This window comes from Narcine bancroftii, chromosome 6 (assembly GCF_036971445.1).
Source record: "Narcine bancroftii isolate sNarBan1 chromosome 6, sNarBan1.hap1, whole genome shotgun sequence".
NCBI lineage: Eukaryota > Metazoa > Chordata > Chondrichthyes > Torpediniformes > Narcinidae > Narcine > Narcine bancroftii.
The window spans coordinates 127,429,316-127,454,956 of NC_091474.1; the positions used below are offsets into that span (position 1 = coordinate 127,429,316).

General features: G+C 45.6%; 1 protein-coding gene across 7 annotated transcripts in view; it reads right to left on the minus strand.

The window, feature by feature from the left end:
* The window catches only part of LOC138736468 (collagen alpha-1(XXI) chain-like), a 330,315-nt gene that overhangs the window by 167,453 nt on the left and 137,221 nt on the right, over positions 1-25,641 (minus strand). For all 7 annotated transcript variants that reach the window (XR_011340296.1, XR_011340298.1, XR_011340295.1 and 4 more), the window contains exons 10-11: positions 4,440-4,493; positions 4,297-4,350 (exon numbers count right to left, since the gene is read on the minus strand). Coding sequence is in view for 1 of the 7 variants with exons in the window: in XM_069886041.1 (XP_069742142.1) it covers positions 4,297-4,350; positions 4,440-4,493 (108 nt within the window). In the remaining 6 variants the exon portion in view is untranslated. The remainder of the gene's footprint in view (positions 1-4,296; positions 4,351-4,439; positions 4,494-25,641) is intronic.

The following is a 25,641-nucleotide window of genomic DNA, read 5'->3' on the forward strand; positions in this document are numbered from 1 at the left end:
CCCACAACTGTGCAGCTAAACTCAGCTCAAACCACATCATCATGTTTGCTGATGACACGGCCATGGTGGGACTTATCAGTAAGAATGAGAAGTCGCTAATGGACTGGTGCAGAGCCAACAATTTGTATCTGAACATCAATAAAACAAAAGAGATGGATGTCAACTTTAGGAGGGTCTGGGGGACCACGCTCCATGGTCCACTGATGGCACAACTGTTGAGGTCGTCAGGAGTATCAAGTTCCTTGGAGTCCACTTGGCAGAGAATCTCACCTGGTCCCTTAACACCTGCTTCATAGCCAAGAAAGCCTCTACTTCCTGCGAAAGCTGAGGAAAGTTCATCTCCCAACCTTCATCCCCACTACCTTCTACAGAGGATGCATTGAGAGGATCCTGTGCAATTGCATCACTGCCTGGTTTGGAAGCTGTACCACCTCGGACCACAAGACCCTGCAGAGGATAGTGAAGTCAGTGGAAAAGATTATTGGGGGCTTCCTTCCTACCACGAATGTCATCTACAACACTCGATGCAGGCAAAAGACTATAAACATTGTGAAGGACTCCACACACCCCTCATGTAAACTGTTCTCCCTTCTGCCATCTGGTAGGAGGTACTGTAGCACTTAGGTCCTTACATCCAGATTGGCAACAGTTTTTTCCCCCAAGTCATCAGCCCCTGAATTCCTAGAACATGTGTGGATAGTGTACTGGGAACTTCTATTGTATACGTCTTAATATTTCAATGTGTTTAACTTCTATTCTAACTTATATTTATATAAATATGCTCCATGGTCCTGGAGAAACCCTATCTCGTCTTTACCATGCGAGAATGGTATGAACAATAAATAAAGGTTATTTGCCTTGACTTGTAGCTGACATGAATATAATAGACCAAAGACCTTCTGCATTGCACATTGCTAACTCAAAATTAAATTGTGAGCACACAATAGGTAAACTGTATAGTTTGTGATTCCAAATAAATTATTTAGTATTCCATCATTATTTATTCTTCTATGAAATTAACCTTGAAAATCTAGTTTGCAGTTGGTAATAAAAATATTTGAGCTCCAAGTCAAGAGTACCTCCTGGTGGAATGCAGACCCTTCTACCTTCCCAAGGAATTCTCAACTATGCTGATTGGCGCAATCTACATTCTGCCTTCAGCTAACAAGTGTGAAGCCATGAAGGAGCTTTAATGTGCCATCTATGAAGCCCAGACTTGCCACCCTGACAGTGCCATGATTGTTGCTGACAACTTCAATCACACCGACTTGAAAATGGTCTTACCACGGTTTCAACAGCATGTGAACTTCACCACCAGAGGAGAGAACACCCAGGATTGAGTGTACTCCAACAGTCTTGGTACATCCAAGGCTGCACTTTACCACCATTTTGGCTACTCGGATCACATATCTGTCCTGCTAAATCCAGCGCTGGCAAAGCAAACTAGGTCAGTTTGCAGAGAGATCATGGACTGGAGCTGTTTCAGGGAGGTGTCCACTGACAATGGTCATGTAAAAATAGAGGAGTACACAAGCTCAGTGACTGGTTATATCAGCAAGTGCATTGAGGATGTCACCAAGATCAAATGCTTCACAACTAGGGAGAACCAGAAACCATGGTTAGATGTAGATGTCTGGGCCCTTGTCAGAGCTTATGATGTTGCCTTCAGGACAGGGGATAGGATGGCAATAAGATGAGTCAGCTGTGCCACACCGGGGATGAGGTACATGTAGTAAGAGATCGCGTCAACCTTATGAATTAAAGACAATGACACCTCCCTTCCAGACAGACTTAACACCTTCCATACATGATTTGATGAGAAGAACAGGATGATACCAAAAAAAGCTCTGTGTCCCCCTGATGAAGGCCCCTCCCCCACATAGCTGTGACCAAGGTGAGGAGAATTATATCCAAAGTGAACCCACACAAAGCAGTGGGGCTAGATAGACAACATACCTGGTCGGGTACTGAAGGACTCTGCAGTCGAATTGAAGGAGTCCTTCACAGACATCTTCCACACCTCACTGCAGTAGTCTATTGTTTCCACAGGGTTTAAGACAGCCACATCATCCCGGTACCCAAGAGAGCAACAATAACAGGCCTCAATGACTACTGCCCTATAGCACTGACCTCCACCATTATGAAAAGCTTCGAGCATCTGGTGATGGAACGCATCAAAGCACACCTCACAGGGACGCTGGATCAATTTCAATTTGCCTATAGAAGAAATCATTCCACAGACAATGCTATAGCCTTGTCACTTCACTCCATCCTGGCCCACCTGGAGAATGATGCCAGGCTGCTGTTCATTGACTTCAGCTCAGTGTTTAATACAATCGTTCCCCAGAGGCTAGTGGAGAAGCTGTCCTCACTGGAACTCAGCATCCCTTTCTGTAACTGGATCCTGGACTTAATGGAAAGGCCACAGTCTGTCCAGTCAGTAGCAGAATATCGAGCACCATCAAACTTAGCACTGGCACCTCAGGGCAATATGTCCAACCCATTCCTGTTCATGCTACTAAGCCATGACTACATCACCAGATCCAGCTCCAATAGTGTAATTGCAGATGACACAACAGTAGTTGGTCTCATCAGCAACAATGATGATGGAAAATCTCGTGAAATGGTGTAAAAGTAACAGCCTGAGTCTCAACGTGGAAAAATATGATCATGGACTTCAGGAGGACTAGGTATGACCACCCTCCACTACACATCAACAACTCTGTAGTAGAAAGAGTGGAGAGTACCAAGTTCCTTAGAGTTCACTTAACTAGTGACCTATCGTGGACACTCAACATCTTCTCACTTGTCGAGAAGGTGCAACAGTGACTGCACTTCCTGAGAAGATTGAAGTGGGCAAGGCCACCGGCCACTATGTCAACCTTATATAGGACTCTATCCAGAGTGTCCTGGCTGGCTGCATCACAGTGTCGTATGCAGAGAAACAGATCAGAGGTTAATCCATAGGACCATAAGAGTCTCAGAGAGGATCACTGGTATCTCCTCCCCACCACCCCTCCATCAACGTGATCTACTAGGATCATTGTCCAAAGGGCACACAAAATCATTGAGGACCCCTTCTACCCTATACACAGCATTTTTCAGCTGCTCCCGTTAGGGAAGAGATACAGGAGTATCAGAGCCAGGTTACCACTTGGCTGAGTAATAGCTTCTTGCCACAGGCAGTGAGAATGCTGAACTTCCAAAGGAACTGCTCACACTCACCACCCAAGATGCTAATATGTACAAAGCAATAATTATCTATCTATTTATTTATTATTTTTATAGCATATGTATTATTTGTCTGTATGTGTGTTGTGTCCGGTTGTGTGTCTGCATGTTTTGTACCGAGGATTGGAGAATGCTGTTTTGTTTGGTTTGTACAATCAGATGACAATGAACTTTACTTGAAGATAGATAAATTGGATGATGTATCAATACAATCTTCTTCTTCTGGCTATCTATCCCATTGGATGAGGAGAATTCCTTTCAGTCAGTTTGTGGAGTTTGATATGTGCATCCTGGAGTGGCTGTAAAGGCCGCAATACAAAGTAAAGAAAGACAGACTGAAATGGAATTAGTCAATAATAGTGCTCTATGTATGCGAACAGAGCTATATACAAAACAAATAGGAAATTCCACAACTTAATGAGGGTGAATTCCCTTAATGTTACGCACATTAGCAGTCTGTTAAAAGTGCTAGAATGTTGGAAGAAAATGTTGCCCAAAATTCCCTCATTCTTTTCGAGGCTTCTTTTGAATTGTCCTCTCGATATCCATGAATTTCCTCAGTTTCTTATGCGTAACTTAGTTTGAGATTTGTGCAATGTGGCAAATGCCAGGAATCATCTATTGCAGAAGTGAGAAATTGCATGTCTTAAGATCCAGGACACAAATTACTGCATCTTAGATTTAACTTTTAAAGCATATAATTGTCATTTGGCTGATATATAGAATTTAGATTTTACAAGCTTCTCAATAACATGTTTTCTTAAACCAGGAAAGGTTACCAGCAATCCTATTATAAGGGCAAATTATATGATTTCAGGATTATTTCTTTATTGTTGGTTAACAAGTACATTTATATTTATATTCTCTGAGAGGAGTGTTAGTCTGCAAAGTTTACTTGTCTGATTTTAAGAATCAAGTACATACTAATTAATTAGCCATAATATTTATTAGTATTGTGAAAGTGATGAGTAACGTTTTAAACATGAACGTCATAGAGTGGAGACTTCAACTATCATTTGAAATCAATTTGCTACAGGATGTTGTAGTTATCAACTTTATCCATACCAGAGCACCAGATCTCCCCTTCTCACCCTTGTATCCACGAAACCCTTTCAATCCCTATAAAAGATGTTCATGAAAATTAATGAAGAAGACTGAATTGTTAAGTAAATTTTAACTGATACATTTCACAAAGAGGTGATTCTCACCTGAATGCCCTGGAGTCCTGGTATCCCTGGTTTTCCAGGTAATCCTGAAATTCCCTGCAAAACAGTATCAACATTTTTAACTTTAAGCAAAGTCTGTATATAATCATTAAATATACATAGGAATACATTAGAATTTAAACATATTATGTTTTGAAGAAGGGACAGAATTAATGCCAAAAAAGCATGATTTTTGAGACCAGATGACATTAATAATTCTATTTACATAAATTCTTGAAGCTCATCTTGATTCATTATTTACTTCTATTCCCTATCAGGAAGGGGCGATGAAATTCAGTTGCCACAAACTTTTGGACGGAGGACATTAATATATACATTGATTTAACATTTCCAAGTCTGAAATTCTTAGATTTAAGGTCTATGCCAGGATGTAAGCACAGAATTTATACTACAATTTCAGTTTAGGACTAAAGAAGTGATGCATCACCAAAAGGCAAAATGGTGTGGAACATACGCATTTGTGTTAACTTTCTCAGAACTTGAAGGAATACCATAGCGGCCAGTCTTGCCATCACCAAATTAGGCCCAGTCACAGTTGTGAAAATAGTGTATTGGGGAAGGGACGTGAGTTTTTGAGTTGAATCTGGATTTGATTGACTATCATAATCACTTTGGCTTGGCTTCGCGGAAGAAGATTTATGGAGGGGGTAAATGTCCACGTCAGCTGCAGGCTCGATTGTGGCTGACAAGTCCGATGCGGGACAGGCAGGCACGGTTGCAGCGGTTGCAGGGGAAAATTGGTTGGTTGGGGTTGGGTGTTGGGTTTTTCCTCCTTTGTCTTTTGTCAGTGAGGTGGGCTCTGCGGTTTTCTTCAAAGGAGGTTGCTGCCCGCCGAACTGTGAGGTGCCAAGATGCACGGTTTGAGGTGATATCAGCCCACTGGCGGTGGTCAATGTGGCAGGCACCAAGAGATTTCTTTAGGCAGTCCTTGTACCTCTTCTTTGGCGCACCTCTGTCACGGTGGCCAGTGGAGAGCTCGCCATATAATACGATCTTGGGAAGGCGATGGTCCTCCATTCTGGAGACGTGACCCACCCAGCGCAGCTGGATCTTCAGCAGCGTGGACTCGATGCTGTCGGCCTCTGCCATCTCGAGTACTTCGATGTTAGGGATGAAGTCGCTCCAATGAATGTTGAGGATGGAGCGGAGACAACGCTGGTGGAAGCGTTCTAGGAACCGTGGGTGATGCCGGTAGAGGACCCATGATTCAGAGCCGAACAGGAGTGTGGGTATGACAACGACTTTGTATACGCTTATCTTTGTGATGTTTTTCAGTTGGTTGTTTTTCCAGACTCTTTTGTGTAGTCTTCCAAAGGCGCTATTTGCCTTGGCGAGTCTGTTGTCTATCTCGTTGTCGATCCTTGCATCTGATGAAATGGTGCAGCCGAGATAGGTAAACTGGTTGACAGTTTTGAGTTTTGTGTGCCCGATGGAGCCATGACTACCAGCCCCCCCCACATCATAATCACTAGCATGCTGTTGAAGGGAGCACTGACAATGTAATCTGAGTGAAATGGTAGTAACAGGGTGGGTGCAATCTAAGTGTGGAAAAATGATAATAAATACTAATGAGCTTATTGTCATAAACATTGTACATAGTCTTCATAGTCTTCAAAATTCTTGCATGCTGTAGCTATATAGGTACTTCAGAAAAAAAGTAAAATAGTGTACAATAAATTAAATTAAAAAGAAATTCAGTAAAACCCCTGGTATCCAGCACCTATGGGGATTGGTAGATGCCAGATAAGTGTATTTTCCAGTAGTCTCACTAATACACCTGCAATAAGAATAAAAAGTTTAAAAGACAAAACTATTGAACAAACTTCATTTGCATGGATTTATAAACCTTAAAGCATTTCACTTTATTTTCAGTTACATTCTTTAAAAAAATTTAACCGTCGCTGCATCTGCAAGGTTCCTCCCCTCCACGGAGTTGCCCAAAAGACAAACAAATAACATTATAGATAATTTATTACGCGCCCCCCCCCCCCCACTTAACTTGAGTTTATAGATAAAGCCTCTGACCGTTGTGGCTCTCTTCATCATGGATCATCCCATTTTATTTAAACACAATTTTATTTAAAATGTATTCAAACAGCTGCTATGAGCAAAGCATGACCAAGGAACTCTGATGGCTGAATATTTGCTCCCATCTTCACTAAAGGATTATATGTTACTTCAGAGGTCATTTACTTTTACAATTTTAAACTTAGGTAATTTTTGTTGAATGTTTTATTTAAATTTCATACACGTATTGATATCTAAATACAGATGTCCCACATATGTCTCAAATCAGTAATACATAATATTATATCTCCCCAACTCCTCCCTCCCCTTCCCCCAAATCATAATAGCCACAAAAACATAAAAAAGGAAAAAAGAAAAATAAAAGGAAGAAAAGATACAAGAAAAAGAGAAAGAAGAAACACATCTGGTTATTGAAATTAACACATTCAATCAAAATTTGCCTTTACACTATTAAACACAAACTGATCCAAAGGAGTTTATAAAGTTCTTGAGGTTTAGGGGATAGTATTCATAATGTAATACTTACAATATGTAAATATGGGTACCAAATTTTTAATATCATATTTATTCCTTAAATTATATGTAATTTTCTTAAGTGGTATACAACTATGTATTTCTGCATGCCGTCTGTCCATTCCCAAATGCGAATCAGATTTCCATGTTACTGCTATACATTTTCTTGCAACTGCTAATGCAATTTTCACAAATTCTTTTTGAAACATATTTAATTTTAGTTTTGGCCTTATCCCAGATATATTACCCAGTAAGAAAAGCATGGGATCTTGAGGAAATTTAACTTCAGAAACCCGTTCTAATAATACTCCTAATTCCATCCAAAAAGGTTTGTTTTGAACATGAACAAGTGGAGTGTAAAAAAGTACCTATCTCTTGATTACACCTGAAACATTTATCTAATAAATCTGATTTCAGTCTATTTAATTTCTGTGAGGTAAGATATAATTGATGTAAAAAGTTATATTGAACCAATCTATATCTAACATTTATTGTGTTTGTCATATTATCATGACACGTGATATTCTCCCCCAATACTGACATTTAGATCAGGTTCCCACCTTTGCCTTGATCTGTGAATTCCTTGCTTTCATATTGCCTTTTGCACGACCAAGGCACTCCGTTGCCTGAATATTTGCTCCAATCTTCACCAAAGGTTTATGTGTTACTGCAGAGAACATTTATTTTTACAATTTTAAGCTTACATAATTTTTAACCTGTCATTTCATTCTTATTTAATTTTAAAAATTTATTTTCCTCGAATTTATTTGCTGGTTCTTTGAATTCCAGATTCCAGTGGTTTTACTGTAATAAATATAAACAATAGATAGATAATAACTATTCAGTTACCATCGTGGAAGAAAAAATTAGTGTTACAATAGTGCACAGGCCTTTTGCGGAGTTGGATCAGTTTATGACTAGTGTAACAAAGTAAGGTAGCAGGTCTTCCACTTTGGGGAATATAATAGAAGAGTGTTTGTTAAATGATATACATTAAATGATAGGGTCCTGGTGCATATTGTAGAACAGAGAGATTGGATGTATGTTGCATTTGGAAGACTATCAGGTTCAGTGGGTTCACAGAGAGACAAGTTGGACACTGTTGTTACAATCACAGGTTACTTTAATGAACACACAGGAGACAAACGGGGAGAATGTCAAGCAATACTCAATTACTATATTCTTTGGCTTGGCTTCGCGGACGAAGATTTATGGAGGGGGTAAAAAGTCCACGTCAGCTGCAGGCTCGTTTGTGGCTGACAAGTCCGATGCGGGACAGGCAGACACGGTTGCAGCGGTTGCAGGGGAAAATTGGTTGGTTGGGGTTGGGTGTTGGGTTTTTCCTCCTTTGCCTTTTGTCAGTGAGGTGGGCTCTGCGGTCTTCTTCAAAGGAGGTTGCTGCCCGCCAAACTGTGAGGCGCCAAGATGCACGGTTTGAGGCGTTATCAGCCCACTGGCGGTGGTCAATGTGGCAGGCACCAAGAGATTTCTTTAGGCAGTCCTTGTACCTTTTCTTTGGTGCACCTCTGTCACGGTGGCCAGTGGAGAGCTCGCCATATAACACGATCTTGGGAAGGCGATGGTCCTCCATTCTGGAGACGTGACCCATCCAGCGCAGCTGGATCTTCAGCAGCGTGGACTCTGATACCAGTGGCCGCCTATCCTCTACATGGTCACACACGTATACACACTCTATAGACAGGGACTTTCACACACACTCCAGGTTCCCTGTATGAATGGGGATGCAGCTCTCTGGAAGCACTGATTATTACAATACTACATACAGCTCAGTTTCAGTGTAGTGCACATCTTATCCGCGACAATTCCAACGATGTCCAGAGTAGCAACCTGGTATGGAGTGATATCCGGGGCTTGGACCATGAGGCAGAAAGAGAAAGAATGTGCTAAGCGTTGATGTTATATATAGTTCTGATGTAGGCACCTGGCCAATAAGACCCGAGGTATTTTAAACGAGCCAAGGTGTGCATTAATGGGTGCCTGGAGTCCATCCTTGATTGACAGGTGATGTGACTTGCAAGTAAGTTCAGATAGGGAGACACGTGACTACCCGCAATCCACAATATTCCAGACAGGCAGGTAGGCCATGTATTTCTCCACACTCCACATCTAACAGTGCATGAAAGTGATGACATAGGTAGAGAGAGTGATGAAGGAGATGTTTGGTATGCTTACCCTCATTGGTCAGGACTGTGAATACAGGAGCTGGGACATGATATTATAGTTGTGCTAGACATTGGTGAGACACATTCGAATAATGTGCACAGTTCAGGTCACCCAGCATTAAATTGGAAAAGGTGCAAAAAAGATTCATGAGGATGTAACTGTGACTGGAGGGCTTGAGTAACAATGAAAGGCTGGATGAGACTTTTTCCTTGGAGTGCAAGAGGATGAGGGATGACCTTACAGAGGTTTATAAAATCATGAGGAACATAGATAAGGTGAAAAGTAAGGGTCAGGGAACCCAAAACTCAGGTTGAAAATGAGAGTAGGAAGATTTAAAAGGGACCTGAGGGACAACAACTTTTCACACAGATGGTAGCAGATATATGGAACAACTTGCCAGAGGAAGTTGTATAGACATGTACAATTGTGTCGTTTTAAAGATAGACAAGTACTTGGATAGTAAAGGATTAGAGAGATATGGGCCAAAGGCAGGCAAATGGGAATAGCTTAGATGAACAGGTTGATCTGAAGGTGATTTTTCCATGCTGTGTAGCTCTGTGACTCTATTGAATGATATTAGATTATGACATTCCTCATATTCATTGTTTAAAGATATTCATTCAATGACCAAGAGTATTCAGCACCCAAATTGTTAAATGAAAGTTGTCAGGAATCAGTTGAATTATTAAAGGGTATTTATGTCTACGAAGCATGGTTAGTGTAGTGGTTAGCGCAATGCTGTTACAGCGGGAGCATCTTGGGTTCAAATCTGGCTCTGTCTGTAAGTTTGTACATTTTTCTCATCTGTGCATGGGTTTCCTCTGGATGCTCTGGTTTCTTCCTATCCTGGGCTGGATTAAGCTAGTGAGGGACTTGTAGCATATGTTATAAGGGGGTCTAAATTAAAAAAAATATATACATATGTTGTGCTGGACATAGCCAAGAAAGACTCAGCCTCCACATTGAAAGTCATTAATGACTGTTTTTATTCAAATTCAGCACATGCCCTTTTAAGGGCAGCATGAGCTCAGTCACCTCGTGCATTGTGACATCATAATCACTGCCCCAAATGTGCGCTGGGCAGGAGACTTGAGGCAGGGAGAAACCCTGACAGCGCCATCTTCCCATGGCTACCCTGCCACGTGGCATCACAGTTCACATTAGAGAGTGCGCTGCAACACAACTCCCCCACCCAGAACCGGCTACGAGTCCCGCCATTTGGGCAGGCAGCCCCAGCGTTTAGACATGGTTGTTTGCACTGGCCAAGATAGGTCTAAGTGCGCTGCCTTCAAACAGACCATAGTGAAAAGTTTGTCTTTACCCTCTACGTCCAAAGTGAAAGTCCAGCTGAACCGCTGGAGAACCTTGTATGGACCTTCGTACGGCGTTGTAAATGTGCCATATGTGGGCCGCGCAAATAAATATGAATTTCGCTGAGTCCTGCTCTTTGGGACGATGTGTCGGCCGGCCGCCATGTTGCAAGGGAGGCAGGAGGGCCAGTGAGGATAGTTTCTTATGGAGATCTGCCAAAAGGTTCGCGTGCTCGGACGTGACGTTGGGCTCTGGGCCAAAGAACTTACCGGGCAACGAGAGCGGAGCGCCGTAGACCAGCTCCGCAGAAGATGTTTGTATGTCCTCCTTGAGTGCTGTTCTGATGCCGAGGAGGACCCAGGGCAGTTCATCTGCCCAGCCTGGGCCGGTGAGGCAACCCATGAGGGTGGACTTCATATGACGATTTCATATGACTCCACCAAACCATTTGGTTGTGGGTGGTAGGCTGTGGTGTGGTGGAGTTTAACCTCCAGGAGGTTCGCCAGCTGAGTCTAGAGAGCGAAGGTGAACTGGGCACCCCTGCCACTGGTGATGTGTGCCGGGACTCCGAACCTAGCGATCCAATGACTGACTAGGTTCCTGGCGCACGTCTCTGCGGAAGTCTCTTTGATGGGAATGGCCTCCGGCCGTCTCATGGTCCGATTGACTATTGTGAGAAGGTAGTGTGCTTCTCTGGACACCGACAGGGGGCCTACAACGTCAATGTGGATGTGCTGAAATCTCCGCACCACCGGGTCGAATTGCTGGATTTGGGCCTGCGTATGCCGGTGGACCTTGGAGGCCTGGCACCTGGTGCAGTCCCTCACCATCTCGGCCACCTTCTTTTTGACCCATGGCACATAAACCGCTTTGCCATCATTCCCAATGAAGTCTTCACTGAGGGGTGGGCTAGGACGTGGACTAAGCTGAAAACCCTCGACCTCTATTGCAGTGGAGACGTCGCAGAGCAGCGTGTCCAGGTGGTTGGGCAACTGAATGTCCTGGAGCTTGAGGCCAGAGATGGTGGCTGGAGAGCCTGAATGTCTGTGTCCAGCTTCTGGTCCTGTGCCAACTGTGTGTAGTCAAGGCTGAGGGTGAACTTTGATCGCCAGATGAGAGAGCACTGATCGCCAGACGAGAGAACGCATCCACCACGACGTTGTCTTTGCCTGCCCTGTGTTGGATGTCAGTGGTGAACTAGAGGTGGCTTTGGCGAGCCAACCACGGATCTTTGGCCATCACGAGTTCCTCTAGACTCATATGTCCATGAGGCGCTGAAAAGTCTGAGCCGTGTTCATGAGGCCGAAGGGCATATGCAGGAATTCAAAGAACCAAAGGGGTGATGATTGCCGCCTTGCCGATGTCCTCGGGGTGGACGGGATCGGGTGATACCTCCGCACCAGATCGACCTTGGAGAAGACTTGCGCGCCACGGAGATTGGCCGAGAAGTTTTGAATGTGTGGAACTGGGTCCCTGTCTGGTGTGGTCGCGTCATTCAAATGCCGGTAATCGCCACAGGGTCTCTAGCCCGCGGAGGATTTGGAGACCATGTGGAGAGGGGATGCCCAGGCGCTGTCCGAGCGACAAACGATCCCCAACTCCTGCAGCCAGAAAAACTCCTCCTCTGCCAGCTGCAGCTTCTCGGGCGGACATCTGAGCTTGGCATACAGCGGAGGGCTCTGCGTGGAGATATGGTGGTATACCCCATGCTGGGGTAAGGTGACGCTGAATCGTGGTTGAAGGATGGCGGGGAACTCATGGGGTACGTTCGAATACTCATCCCTGCAAGTGACAATGGCGGCGATCTCAGGCCTGCAGGCGTTTGTGGAGTCCATGCGCACCAAATGGAAGGTCCAAGCATTGACCAGCCTCTTGTCCATCATGTTGACTAACAGTCCGTGTGCCCTCAGCAATTCGGCCCTTAACAATGCAGTACCCACTGAGGCTAACACAAACTTCCAGCGGAATTTCTCTTTCCCGATCTGGATCTGTGCCCTGCGGGTACCGAAGGTCTTAATGGCAGAACTGTTGGCTGCCCGCAGGGTGGGACCACAAGATCGGGTGTCTTGAGGGCATTGGGGGAAGGACGTTCAGTTCCGCTCCTGTGTCCACCAGGAAACATTGGCCGGTGGACTTGTTGGTAACGTGAAGGAGGCTCTCCACTTGGCCAGCCATCACAGCCATCAACGGTGGCTGGCTGGGTCGTTTCCCCTGGTAGTTACATGGTTGTCAGCACTTAGGAGCTTGTGCTCCCCAGCACTGATGGTAAAAGCACCAGGTGGAATGGTGCTCCTCCGGCTTGTGTTTGGGGGAGTGCTGCGGCCAGCTGGCTCTTGGTCGTGCAACCAGACTGAGGGCTGTTTCATTCTCCCTCTTGGTGCGCCAGAGGGTGTCCACATGGGCTGCGACTCGGCGTGGATCCGTGAAGTCCTCATCCGTCAGGAGTAGTTGGATGTCCCCGGGCATCTGTTCGAGGAAGATCTGATGGAATAGGAAACAAGGTTTGTGATCCTCCGCCAGCATCAGCATCTCGTCCATTAGGGCCGATGGTGTGTGGTCCCCAAGCCTGTCGAGGTGCAGGAGCCTGGAGGCATGCTGCTGAGGGGAGAGCCCGAAAGTGCCAAGGAGCAGGTTCTTGAGGGCAGGATATTTACCCTCAGCCGGTGGGTTGTGTATTAGATCGTCCACCCTGGCTGCCGTTTCTTCATCCAGCACGCTCACGACGTGGTTTAACATCATGTCGTCTGCTGAAATGTTCCTCAGTTGAAACTGCACCTCCACCTTCCCGAACCATGTCGCAGGCGATGGGTCCAGAAGGGGGGCAGTTTGATGGCAATGGTATTAATCTCTGCTGGATCCATGTTCTTGAGACCAGAGAGGCATCTGGGCTCAACGGGCTCACCAATATAATGCTAGACACAGCAAAGAAAGACTCAGCCACCACATTGAAAGTCGTAATGACTGTTTTATTCAAATTCAGCACATGCCCTTTTAAGGGCAGCATGAGCTCAGTCACCTCGTGCATTGTGACATCATAATCGCTCCCCCAGGCGCACGCTGGGCAGGAGACTTGAGGCAGGGAGAAAACCCTGACAGCACCATCTTCCCATGGCTGCCCCACCACCTGGCATTACATGCAGAGCCGGTTCGCCATGAGCGAGTGCGCCGCCACACATAAATATTAAAACACATAAATCTTTAACTTGCATGGCAGAGTCAGAGATCTAATGGTGGGGGGGGGGGGGGAATTAGGGTAACCACAGGGGTTGGGCGATGGACACAAACTGCTATTCGAGAACTCACTTGGTGCGAGAGGGGGGAGGTGAGGAGCAGGTGCCATCCTCACACGCCCTGTTGGAGCCTGTCTGCCTCCTGCCTCCCCTCCCTCCATCAGTCCGACTGCTTCTCCCACCCATCCATGCGGTGGAGGGGGGGTGTTGCAGGATGCAGCTGGACACACTCACTGCCCATGGCATTATCAGGCCCCTTGTGACAGGAAGCACGGTCCCTGCACTCACCCCTCTTCCCACACCAATCCAACTGTTGGGGGGGGGAGGCCAAGGCCACCCTGTGGACCTCACCCAGACTAGCCCACCTCCCCAAGGCCACACTCACAACCCAGCCCTACCTCCACCTCAGGGCAGCGCTGCTCCAACAATGGACGTGCCCGCGCCCCAGTAACCAAGCACTCAGGACCCAACCCCCAGCCACTTCTGCTCTGCCTGGGGCAAGTCTCACCTCCACCCCTGGGCCCAGGATGTAGCCTCCTCCATTGATCAGCCTGTTGCTGAGGGAATGGGGCTCAGTGATGCTCACAGGCACCATGACGTTAGCGTGTACATGCCTTGACCATGACAAGCCGTCGTGTGGCAGCAGCCTGGGAGGAGGGGCGGAGGGCGCTGTCAATCAGGGGAATGGCATCAGGCAGTCGCTGCACACAGGAATTTAACAGAGAACATACATAGCTTTTTGTGGCTCCATGCCAGTTTGAGGTAGGCCTCAGTGATGCGATCCAGGTGGTCCATCTGGCAGGCTAATTTGGACTGGGCCATGGCGAAACACAGCATGTCCTCATGTTTGAATTGATAGCTTGCAAGCATTTAATGCAGGGCCCATAGTGTATGCTACTTTTGCTATTAGATTAATCCGGCACTGCTCCTACCCTTCAAAATGAACGGGAGTTAATTAAAAAAAAATTTAGACATGCAGCACGATAACAGGCTATTTTGGCCGACAAGTCCATGCCGCCCAATTTACACACAATTACAGAGCTCCTAGAACGCTTCCACCAGCGTTGTCTCCGCTCCATCCTCAACATTCATTGGAGCGACTTCAACTCCAACATCAAAGTACTCGAGATGGCAGAGGCTGACAGCATCGAATCCACGCTGCTGAAGATCAAACTGCGCTGGGTAGGTCACGTTTCCAGAATGGAGGACCATCGCCTTCCCAAGATCGTGTTATATGGCGAGCTCTCCACTGGCCACCGAGACAGAGGTGCACCAGAGAAGAGGTACAAGGACTGCCTAAAGAAAGCTCTTGGTGCCTGCCACATTGACCACCGCCAGTGGGCTGATATGGCCTCAAACCGTGCATCTTGGCGCCTCACAGTTCAGCGGGCAGCAATCTCCTTTGAAGAATACCGCAGAGCCCACCTCACTGACAAAAGACAAAGGAGGAAAAACCCAACACCCAACCCCAACCAACCAATTTTCCTTTGCAACCACTGCAACCGTGCCTGCCTGTCCCGCATCGGACTTGTCAGCCACAAACGAGCCTGCAGCTGACGTGGACATTACCCCTCCATAAATCTTCATCCGCAAAGCCAAGCCAAAGAAAACAGAGCAGGTACATCAGCTCAGGAAGGATGTTGTCAGTGGCCTTAAGAGCATTGACAGAACCACACTACCTGACAAGTTGAAATTCTGGTGTATGCAGTTTGGGCTCTTTATACGCCTCATGTGGCCACTAACCCAGTATGAAGGTTCAGTCTCGAGTGTGGTAAAGCTGGAGAGATTAATCAACACATATATAAGGAAGTGGCTTGGTCTTTCCAGATGCCTCAGCAGCATAGGGCTTTACGGCAAAGGACTCCTAGAGCTACCCATTTCCAAGGAGTATAAGTGTGCCAAAGTAAGACTGGAAATGATGTTAATAGATGTGAGTGATCCATTTGTAGCTTAAGCTGACGACATCCTGGATACTGGGAGGAAATGGATTCCAACAGAAGCAACTAAGCAAGTAAAGGTGGCACTGAAGAATAATGACATTGTGGGCTAATTGCAGCAAGGGAGAAACAGTCTTGATCTTGGGGCCAGTACACCAGCCTGGAACGAGGTTGCTCCGTCTCAGAGACGCAGAAGACAGGTCGGCAGGGGGAGGTGGCAAGGTACACAAATGCCATTGCTCAGGCAGGGCAAGGGCAATGGACAAGATAGGAGGGAGTGGAGAAAAGGAAGATCTTCTGGAAAGAGCCGTGGGAGATGGAGACATTCAGAGTAAGCTTCACTATCAGGCTGCATACGATGTCTTGCCATCTGCCACGAATCTCAGCCAGTAGTATGGAGAGGACCCTACATGCTCCCTCTACCCGACTTCAGCAACACTAAAACATATTTTGGTGGGCTCCAAGACCAGCCTCATTCAAGGCTGATATACACCTGGTGTCACAACAAGTACTACGGTGTCTTGCAGCAGTGTTGGAAAATTGGCGGACGAGTGTCAACGCTCTATCTCCCCCTTCCTCCAACTGGTCGCTAATAGCATTTGTTCAGGAAGGTTAGGGTGAAGCCAGAATCGCCACATCACGATCAGACTCCGGGCGGTTGGGGGGGGGGTGGGCATATGCTTGGAAGGTGGTGGCAGACTTAGGCTAGAAGCTCTGCTTCCCATATTAAATCACAGAAACCAACCTCAGATCAGAATTTGAGCTGTGGTCAGCCTCACTCCATCTCGTTTATATCATCAAGCTTACAGTGCCCTGGGAGGGTGCAGTGGATGAGGCCAATGAGCGTAAGAAACTGAGGTACATTGAGCTTGCAGCTGATGTGCAGCAACATGATAGGGAGGCAAGGTTCTGACCGGTTGAAGTAGGCTGTAGAGAATTTGTAGCCACATTGAAATCAAGGCTATTCCGGGAGTTGGGAGTGCGAGGAAAGATACACCGACAAGCTGTCAAAGATCTCATCAGAGCTGCTGAAAAGGGTAGTCAGTAGCTCTGATGAGGAGAAAGGATTTCATCTGGGCCCCAAAGTGAGTGAATGGCATCTAGGGGGTGAGCCCGGGACACCGGGATTCACTGCTAAACCCTCCAGAGGTGCTGTGGGTCTATCAGCAAAACACTGAGGAAGGAGGGCACCCACTTGATAACTCAGAAGATGCCACCACTCACTTGGCTACCTCACAGAATCTAGGTAGCAAGTCTCAGGAGTGCAATAATGGATATTAATATCTAGCCCTACATAACATACATTACACCCTCAGTATGTTTCGAACGAGTTGCAGATTAATTGTATGTAATTGGGCAGCACAGACTCATGGGCCAGAAGGGCCTGTTACTGTGCTTTATGTTTAAATTTAAAACATTTTTAAAAATTAAAAAAAAAATTTAAGCAGAGGTGATTGTGACAAGGCAAAATGAATTATAATATGATGATCGACAGTTGCTTGCTTATTCAATTTTCAGCTTTGAGGTTTAGAGTGGGATAAAACCCATGCTGGAAACCTGAAATAAGAATAGAAAGTGATTTAAGAAACAGCTAACGGAAAGAGTTGCAAGCCAACACAGGCAAGGATAAAATAACAACAGAATTGAAACAAAAACCTAACAAAACCAAAACCAGATGCAAGAAAAGGATAACAGAAGGTAAAAAATGGGCACAACCAGCATCACAGATAGAACCAGAAGATAAAAGGATAAATGATCACTTTTTCAAGGATAATAAAAAATGAAATACTGGGCAAAAAAAAGGAGAAAAGAATTGTTGGAGCTATGTGTACAACATTGTGTATATCATCCCAGCATTTTTCCTCCTTGTTTAAACAAAAATGTATCAGAATTATGAGGGAATCCCTGACTTTATCATTATAAGCACATATGTGAATGTTGGCTAGAAAGATAACTAATTTTAAAAAATTCCTTGTTCTATGTTGCCCCAAAAGATAGCCTGGGGTAGGAGTTCCCTCCTGAGCTCTTATTTCATTTACATGCATTATAAAATAGAAAATCGTGGATGGGTGGTGTTGTGGAGGGTAGTGATAAAAGGAATTTCCATTCCAGTGAACAGTATATATGTGTAACTTTTAATTTGCATTGCCTTCCTTTTCAGAATTTAATTTGTTGAAATTATTTTAACCCAAACATTAAGTGGCCAATATTTTTTCAATCCCAGGTAGGAAAAAGGGGGAGAAATGATTAGATGTGAAATAGTGCTGCCAGAGCTGCTGTGATGGCAGCACTGCCACTGGCGCAGACACAGGAGAGCAGAGGCACAGCACTGCTCTGACGGGTTTAATCGTCCAGTCCTAATATTGAGGTCTCCATACAGGCTTTAAATGGCTTGTTAAAGGAGCCAACAGTGTTTTTAAGTAAAAGCCTGCAACCATAGAGTTCCATACCCAAGAGAAGTTGCAGATTCCAGGAATCAGTGGACCGTGCAGTGGTCACAAAAGATTGCATACTCTGGGAATCAGTGGACCAGTGCAGGGAACCAGAAACAGGAAGAACAGCACCTGCTGAGAAGGGAGAAGAAAAGGAGACAACCCTACAGGGAAGGGCCTTGGGAACTGAAGGAGATTTGGATCTCGAGCTTGGGTTGCTGATGAATCGCCCAGGAGTCTGTACAACTCGAGACAAATCCACGGACACTCAATTACTCTCTTTTGCTTTTCTTTCTCTCTTATCGTAAGTGGCTCTAGGCGACACTAATGGCATCTTTTTTCTGCCTTACAGCTATTACCTGACAATAAAGGAATCTTGAATAAGCGTTGGGCATAGAATCATGGAAAGGAACAACAGGAAAACAGATCATGATGCACTCAATTTTTCCACTCATTCTACTCTAATCCATTTTAGTCTCCTCACATTGCCATTAATTCACCACAGATTTTACTGCTCACCTATCCAGCAAAGGCAGCTTTCATCAGTCAATTAACCCACCAATTTACACACTTTTAGATGTGAGAGGAAACCAGAAGGAAACATACGCAGTCACTGGAGAACATACAAATTCCATAAAGGCAGCATTGGAAGTCAAGACTGAATCAGAGTCATTGGAGCTATGACACAGTGGCCTATTAGTTATGCCTTCACAGACTGCTTGCCTTTTCATTTCTCCAAATTTCTAGATTATTAACTAATTTAAATTCTACAGCTATTGTCGTGAGATTAGAATTGGAGTCTCTGAATTACTAGTGTGATAATTTTACCACCACACCATTCTTGTATCTGTGGAATCCCATAGGAAATAACCACATAACATATTAATTTTTCAAAACATTTTCTGTCACATACTAAAATGATTTTGGTGACTGACCCATCTCCTTAGAGCAGGTTAGTTTCAGTCCCTGAACAACCTATTTAAAGCAAGAATGGACTAATAATAATATTTATTGTCATATATATTCTTTGGCTTGGCTTCGCGGACGAAGATTTATGGAGGGTATGTCCACGTCTGCTGCAGGCTCGTTGGTGACTGACAAGTCTGATGCGGGACAGGCAGGCACGGTTGCAGCGGTTGCAAGGGAAAATTGGTTGGTTGGGGTTGGGTGTTGAGTTTTTCCTCCTTTGTCTTTTGTCAGTGAGGTGGGCTCTGCGGTCTTCTTCAAAGGAGGTTGCAGCCCGCCGAACTGTAAGGTGCCAAGATGCATGGTTGGAGGCGATATCAGCCCACTGGCAGTGGTCAATGTGGCAGGCATCAAGAGATTTCTTCAAGCAGTCCTTGTACCTCTTCTTTGGTGCACCTCTGTCTCGGTGGCCAGTGGAGTGCTCGCCATATAACACGATCTTGGGAAGGCGATGTTCCTCCATTCTGGAGACGTGACCCACCCAGCACAGTTGGGTCTTCAGCAGCGTGGATTCGATGCTTGCGGATTCTGCTAGCTCGAGTGTTGGTGATGAAGTCATTCCAATGAAAGTTGAGGATGGAGCGGAGATAGCGCTGATGGAAGCGTTCTAGGAGTCGTAGGTGATGCCGGTAGAGGACCCATGATTCAGAGCCGAACAGGAGCGTGCTCCATCGGGCACACAGAACTCAAAACAGTCAACCAGTTTACCTACCTCGGCTGCACCATTTCATCTGATGGAAGGATCGACAAAGAGATAGACAACAGACTCGCCAAGGCAAATAGCGCCTTTGGAAGACTACACAAAAGAGTCTGGAAAAACAATCATCTGAAGAAACACACAAAGATCAGCGTGTACAGAGCCGTTGTCATACCCATGCTCCTGTTCGGCTCTGAATCATGGGTCCTCTACCGGCATCACCTACGGCTCCTAGAACGCTTCCATCAGCGCTGTCTCTGCTCCATCCTCAACATATATATTACATAATGTTCATATGTACTAAAATTCTTACTTGCTGCAGCTGAACAGGTATTTTGTTAAAAAAACAACGACAAATCCATGGCATCATGATATTTTACAATGTGTTTCTTCCAATTCCCATCCATCTTACCTTGACTCCCCAGAAAAGTCTAAAAAGTGTCAGACTCTGGCTTTACCCTACCCTCAATTTGGTCTATGTGTCGTCTGAGTCCAGCGTGCTCGTTGAATGAAGTGATAGGAGAAGGTATTCGGTTTCACAATCAGTTTATTACATGGCACAAGAATAAAGCTTAACAGAGCTCTGGTTCAGTCGTTAGTTCATAGGTCATCTGCTCGGTGAGCTATTTCCCAAGACTGACTCTGACCATCCAGTCTCTTCTGTTTATATAGATCAACATTGTTACATTGACCAAGAGTTGGCTTTCTTTGATAGACTCCTTGCATAAGATTTATCTCAAGCAATTTCCTGCTCTGCAATTATCTATGGTGTAGACTTCCTATCTTAATCCCCAAAGCCAGAACATCCTGTTGTTTTGATCAGAAGTCAATTCATACCCCAGATATTTCTAATTATTTCTTTGTTCTCATCTGGCCAGAGTCTTCTGCTCTAATCAACACCTCCCGTGTACCCTTATGACTCATCATTCCTACTAAATTGGTTTATCCATTTTTGTCTCTGACATTCTCAGTCATGGTACTCTTATCACTTATCCTTGCAATACACTTATTTTCCTGTCACTGGCCTGTTTCAGAATAAATCACTGTCCCTATGGGTCCTCCAACCTCATCCTGTCTAACTTCTCCTATCTGCTATCCTGTTACTCCCATGTGTGCTTTTTATGTTTTCTCTCTGGACTTGTGCTTTACAATTAGCAGTTTAGTGTAACCTTGGGGATGAAAGTATTTTCTCTCTTTGTATTTGGAGTCATCAAATTCTACACATACTATAATCAGCCAACTTTTCTACATACTGTGGCTGTTACTTAATTGCATTAATATTTCCCCTAAACAGTATAATTGAAGTACATAGTAAATTGCTACATAGCAATGGATTAATGAATACATAATGAATAGTACATAGGCATATTTTCCATGATTACTTAACCCCTTGGTTCCAACAAAAGTTAAAAATTTTAGAGACTATAACCTCTAACCTAACTTTCCCACAAAGTGCAGCTATGTCACAATTAAATTAATTCTTAACAGGAAAAATGATTCTATTGTGGTGGCCCGCAATTTCACCAACCCCCGGAAAGTTGCAGCATGGGCAGATATTCTGTGGAAACAGAAACAGAAGTTCTCAGCTACCGTGGGGCTCGTAAAGAAATCCCGCAATCAGACCAGTGCAGTCCCAAGCAAGGAACAGCAGACGAGAGGCAAGAGCAAGTCCAGCGACAGATGGTGCTTCTATCACTGGAGATGGGGCACCGAGGCCCGTTGATGCCAGTCCCCCTGCAAATTCCAGGGAAACGATAAAGCCAGCCGTCGCTGATGGCCACGACGGCTAGCCACCAAGAGAGCCTCCTGTACATCTGGGACCACCTGTCTGGCAGCGCTTCCTGGTAGATACAGGAGAAGAGGTCAGTGTGAATCCCCCGACAGGGTTGGACACCAGGCACAGGCTAGTGGGACCCATGTTGAGGGCTGCCAACAACAGCAGTATACGGATCTATGGCACTTGTAAGGCCGAGCTGCAGTACAAAGGCAGTCACTTCTCGTGGGAGTTCACGCTAGCCTCAGTGGAACAACCACTCCTTGGAGCGGATTTTCTGCAAGCCCACAGCCTCCTAGTGGACCTTAAGGGTAAGTGACTCATCCACACAGAGACCTACCAGACCATTGCACTGAGGGGCGCTAGGTTTCGGGCAATGCACCTGGACTCTGTCCACAGCTTGGAGGATGACTTCTCCAAGGTGCTAGTGGGATTCCCATCAATCCTTCCCCCTCAGTTCACAGTAGAGATGCCTCGACATGGCATCAGACATCAAATCCTGACCAAGGGCCCACCTCTCCAAGCAAGGGCGAGATGACTTCCCCTGGAGAAGCTCTAACTGGCCAAGGAGGAGTTCCACAAGCTTAAGGAGTTGGGTGTTGTTTGACGATCAGACAGCCCATGGGCCTCGCCCCTGCACATGGTGCCTAAAGCATTTGGGGGCTGGAGACCATGTGCCGACTACCGCCGGCTCAAGAAGGCCACCACCCAGGACTATTACCCCATGCCACACATCCAGGATTTTGCAGCAAACCTGCACGGGGCAACAATATTCTCAAAAGTGGACCTCGTGCAAGGATATCACCAGATCGTGGTTCATCCTGATGACATCCTTAAGACAGCCATCATCACTCTATTTGGGCTGTTCGAGTTCCTGAGGATGCCATTCGGGCTCAAAAATGTGGCACAGACATTCCAGTAACTGATGGACGCAGTGGGCCGAGACCTGGATGGCACTTTTGTCTAACGCGACGATATCCTCATGGCAATTAGAACCTGACAAGAACACCTTCAGCACCCCCGAAATCTCTGTAGTCGTCTGCATGAGGTCGGCCTCACCATCAACCTGGACAATTTCCAGTTTGGCCTGGACACCATTGACTTCCTGGGCCACAGGATTACAAAGGATGGGACCACACCACTGCCCGACAAGGTAGAAGCTATCTGAAGCCCAGTACAACCAAAGGTCTGCAAGAGTTTGTGGGGTTGATAAACTTATTGCAGGTTTATCCCTGAGTGATGCGCCCTCTGTTCATCCTGATGACCGTCAAGGACCTGACCTGAGACGATAAATCCACTCGTGCGTTTGTGAAAACCAAAGAAGCCCTGGCCAAAGCTGCACTCCTGTCCCACCCCAGACCAGATGCACCCACGGGCCTCACAGTCGATGCCTCAGGAACAACGATTGGTGGAGTCCTGGAGCAGCAGATAGAAGGAAGTTGGTACCCACTACCTTTCTTAAGCAAACATCTGTGGCCCCCTGAACTAAAGTACAGTGCTTTCGATAGAGAGCTGCTGGCGCTGTACTTCGCCATCCACCACTTCCGGTACTTTCTTGAGGGAAGGGCTTTCACAGATCACAAACCACTGACTTTCACCCTGGCTAAAATCTCCAATCCCTGGTCAGCCCACCAACAGAGACACTTGTCTTACATCTTGGAGTACACCACCGACATCCAGCACATCTCAGGCAAAGACAACGTGGTCACGGACGCCTTATCAAGACACAGCATCCACTCTCTGGTCAACGGTCTGGACTTCACAGCACTGGCAGAAGCACAGCAGCAGGACAATGAGATCCCGCTTGTCACCGCTGTCACAGGCCTTCGGCTTCAGGACGCTCCAGTCGGCACAGGTACTACCACCCTCCTGTGCGACGTGGGCACTGGGCAGGTTCGACCTATTGTCCCAAAGGCATGGAGGCGACGAGCTTTTGATTCCATCCACAGACTGGCACACTTATCCATCAGGACTACAGTCTGGCTGGTGACCAACAAGTACGTGTGTCATGGATTGCAGAAACAAGTCAAGGGGTAAGCCAAGGCATGTATGCAGTGCCAAACAGCCGAAGTGCAGAGACACACCAAGGTCCCCCCACAGCCTTTCGAGCCAACGGAACACAGGTTTGGCCACATTCACGTGGACATAGTGGGACCCTTGCCAGTCTCTCAGGGTTTCCGCTACCTGTTCACAGTGGTTGACCACTTCACCCAGTGGCCAGAAGCAATCCCCCCGGCCATCACATCCACCAGGTCCTGTGCCAAAGCACTCTTCTCATGCTGGATTGCAAGATTCAGACTGCCACAGCGCATCACTTCTGACCAAGGCGCACAGTTCACCTCCAGTTTGTGGACCAACACTGCCAGCCTATTGGGCACTCAGCTACAGCATACGACTGCATACCACCCGCAAGCCAACGACATGGTGGAGCATTTCCACAGGCCCCTCAAAACCGCCCTCATGACCAGACTCATGGTTCCCAGGGATTTCATTCCACAGGCCAGAGTACAGCAGGAGGTGACAACCATCTTCCTGGACAGGCTGCGCGAAAAGGTCGGTAACCTGGCTCTAATCCCACCCTCCAGTCACGGACAAGCCAAGTCCAACATCCCCAAAGAACTCAAGGACTGTGAGCACATGTTTGTACACAGAGGACCCCACCATTCACCACTGGAGAAGCCATATAAAGGTCCCTTTCAAGTCATCCGGAACAACAGAGCCACCTTCGAGCTGGACATCGGTGGTAAACCAAAGGTCTTCATTACAGATAGACTCAAGCCTACCCACACACAGAATTCGTAGAGACACCAAAACCTTGGCGCAGAAGCAAATCACAAAAGACTTTGGGGACTATACCTATGGACACTATAGACTGTCACACCAGTTCTGGGGGGGCCATGTGGCAGCCCGCAATTGCAGAGATCAAGCCAACACATCGCGTGTACGGAGATCCCTAAAGTGACTCCCAGGTCAACAAACCAGGAGGGGTAGAAGCTGGGGCAGCATCAGATCAACAGCCCTGAAATGGCGTAGGCTGGGAAGAAGGGCATTCATAAGCATGAACGTTCCCGCCCGCTATTGTTATTCATATGGCTGGTTCGGTCAATCAGCAAAAATGGCAGGAACTTGAACAGTATAAAAGCAGCCTTTCCAGCCCTAATAAACTAATGAGCTTAACCTGCCACACTGTGCTTGTGTGTTTCTTTGAAGCGGTCGGCTACACTATGCTAGTTATAATTTTTACACTGGTGTTTATATGACTGTGCAAGTGTTGTTTCTTCATTTATTTAGGTTAGCCTACTGAAATGTAACTTGAAGTCTGATTGAAATTCAACACCTGCAATTTGAGTCTTTAAATATTTAGGAATCCCACCAATAAAAGAGGGTTGAGTGCTTCTGTTTTTTGATACTATAGACATTTTACAATATTCCCTGTACGGATGGCAAAATTAAATACTTTTCTGGCTGCTCTCTACTTATGGTTATTCCCTGATATTTTTTTTTGAAAATTTTATTTATAATTTGCATCAATACAAAATATAAATTCAATACTACAGTAATTATAATAAATCATACAAAATGCTACAAAAAATATTTTTGTCCCCTACCCCCTTCCCCCCAAAAGAAAGAAAAAAAGGAAGAAAAAGAAAAAAGAACTCCTACTTCTACATAATATTATATATTATTATATATTGAATATTTTTTATAATTTCTATTGAGAGGGGTTGGTAAGGTGGAAGATGTGGATGGAGTTTTATTCATAAAATCCTTATATGGTTCCCAAATTTTATAAAAGTTTCAAATTCGATTCCTTAAACAATATGTATTTTTTTCTAAAGGTTTACACTTTTCCATTTCAATATGCCATCTGTCCAATTGTAAAACACTCTCAGTTTTCCATGTGACCATTATACATTTCTTTGCAGTCACTACTGCTATATTTATCCAATTTCAGTTTTATATCTTTTTCATATATATTCCCAAGTAAAAATATTCTTGTATCTTTTTGTATCTTTATCCTCATAATTTGTCCTAACGATACACTCAAATCATTCCAAAATTATTCTGCTTTCTCACAAGACCATACCAAAGTTTTTAAAAAGTCCCTATTT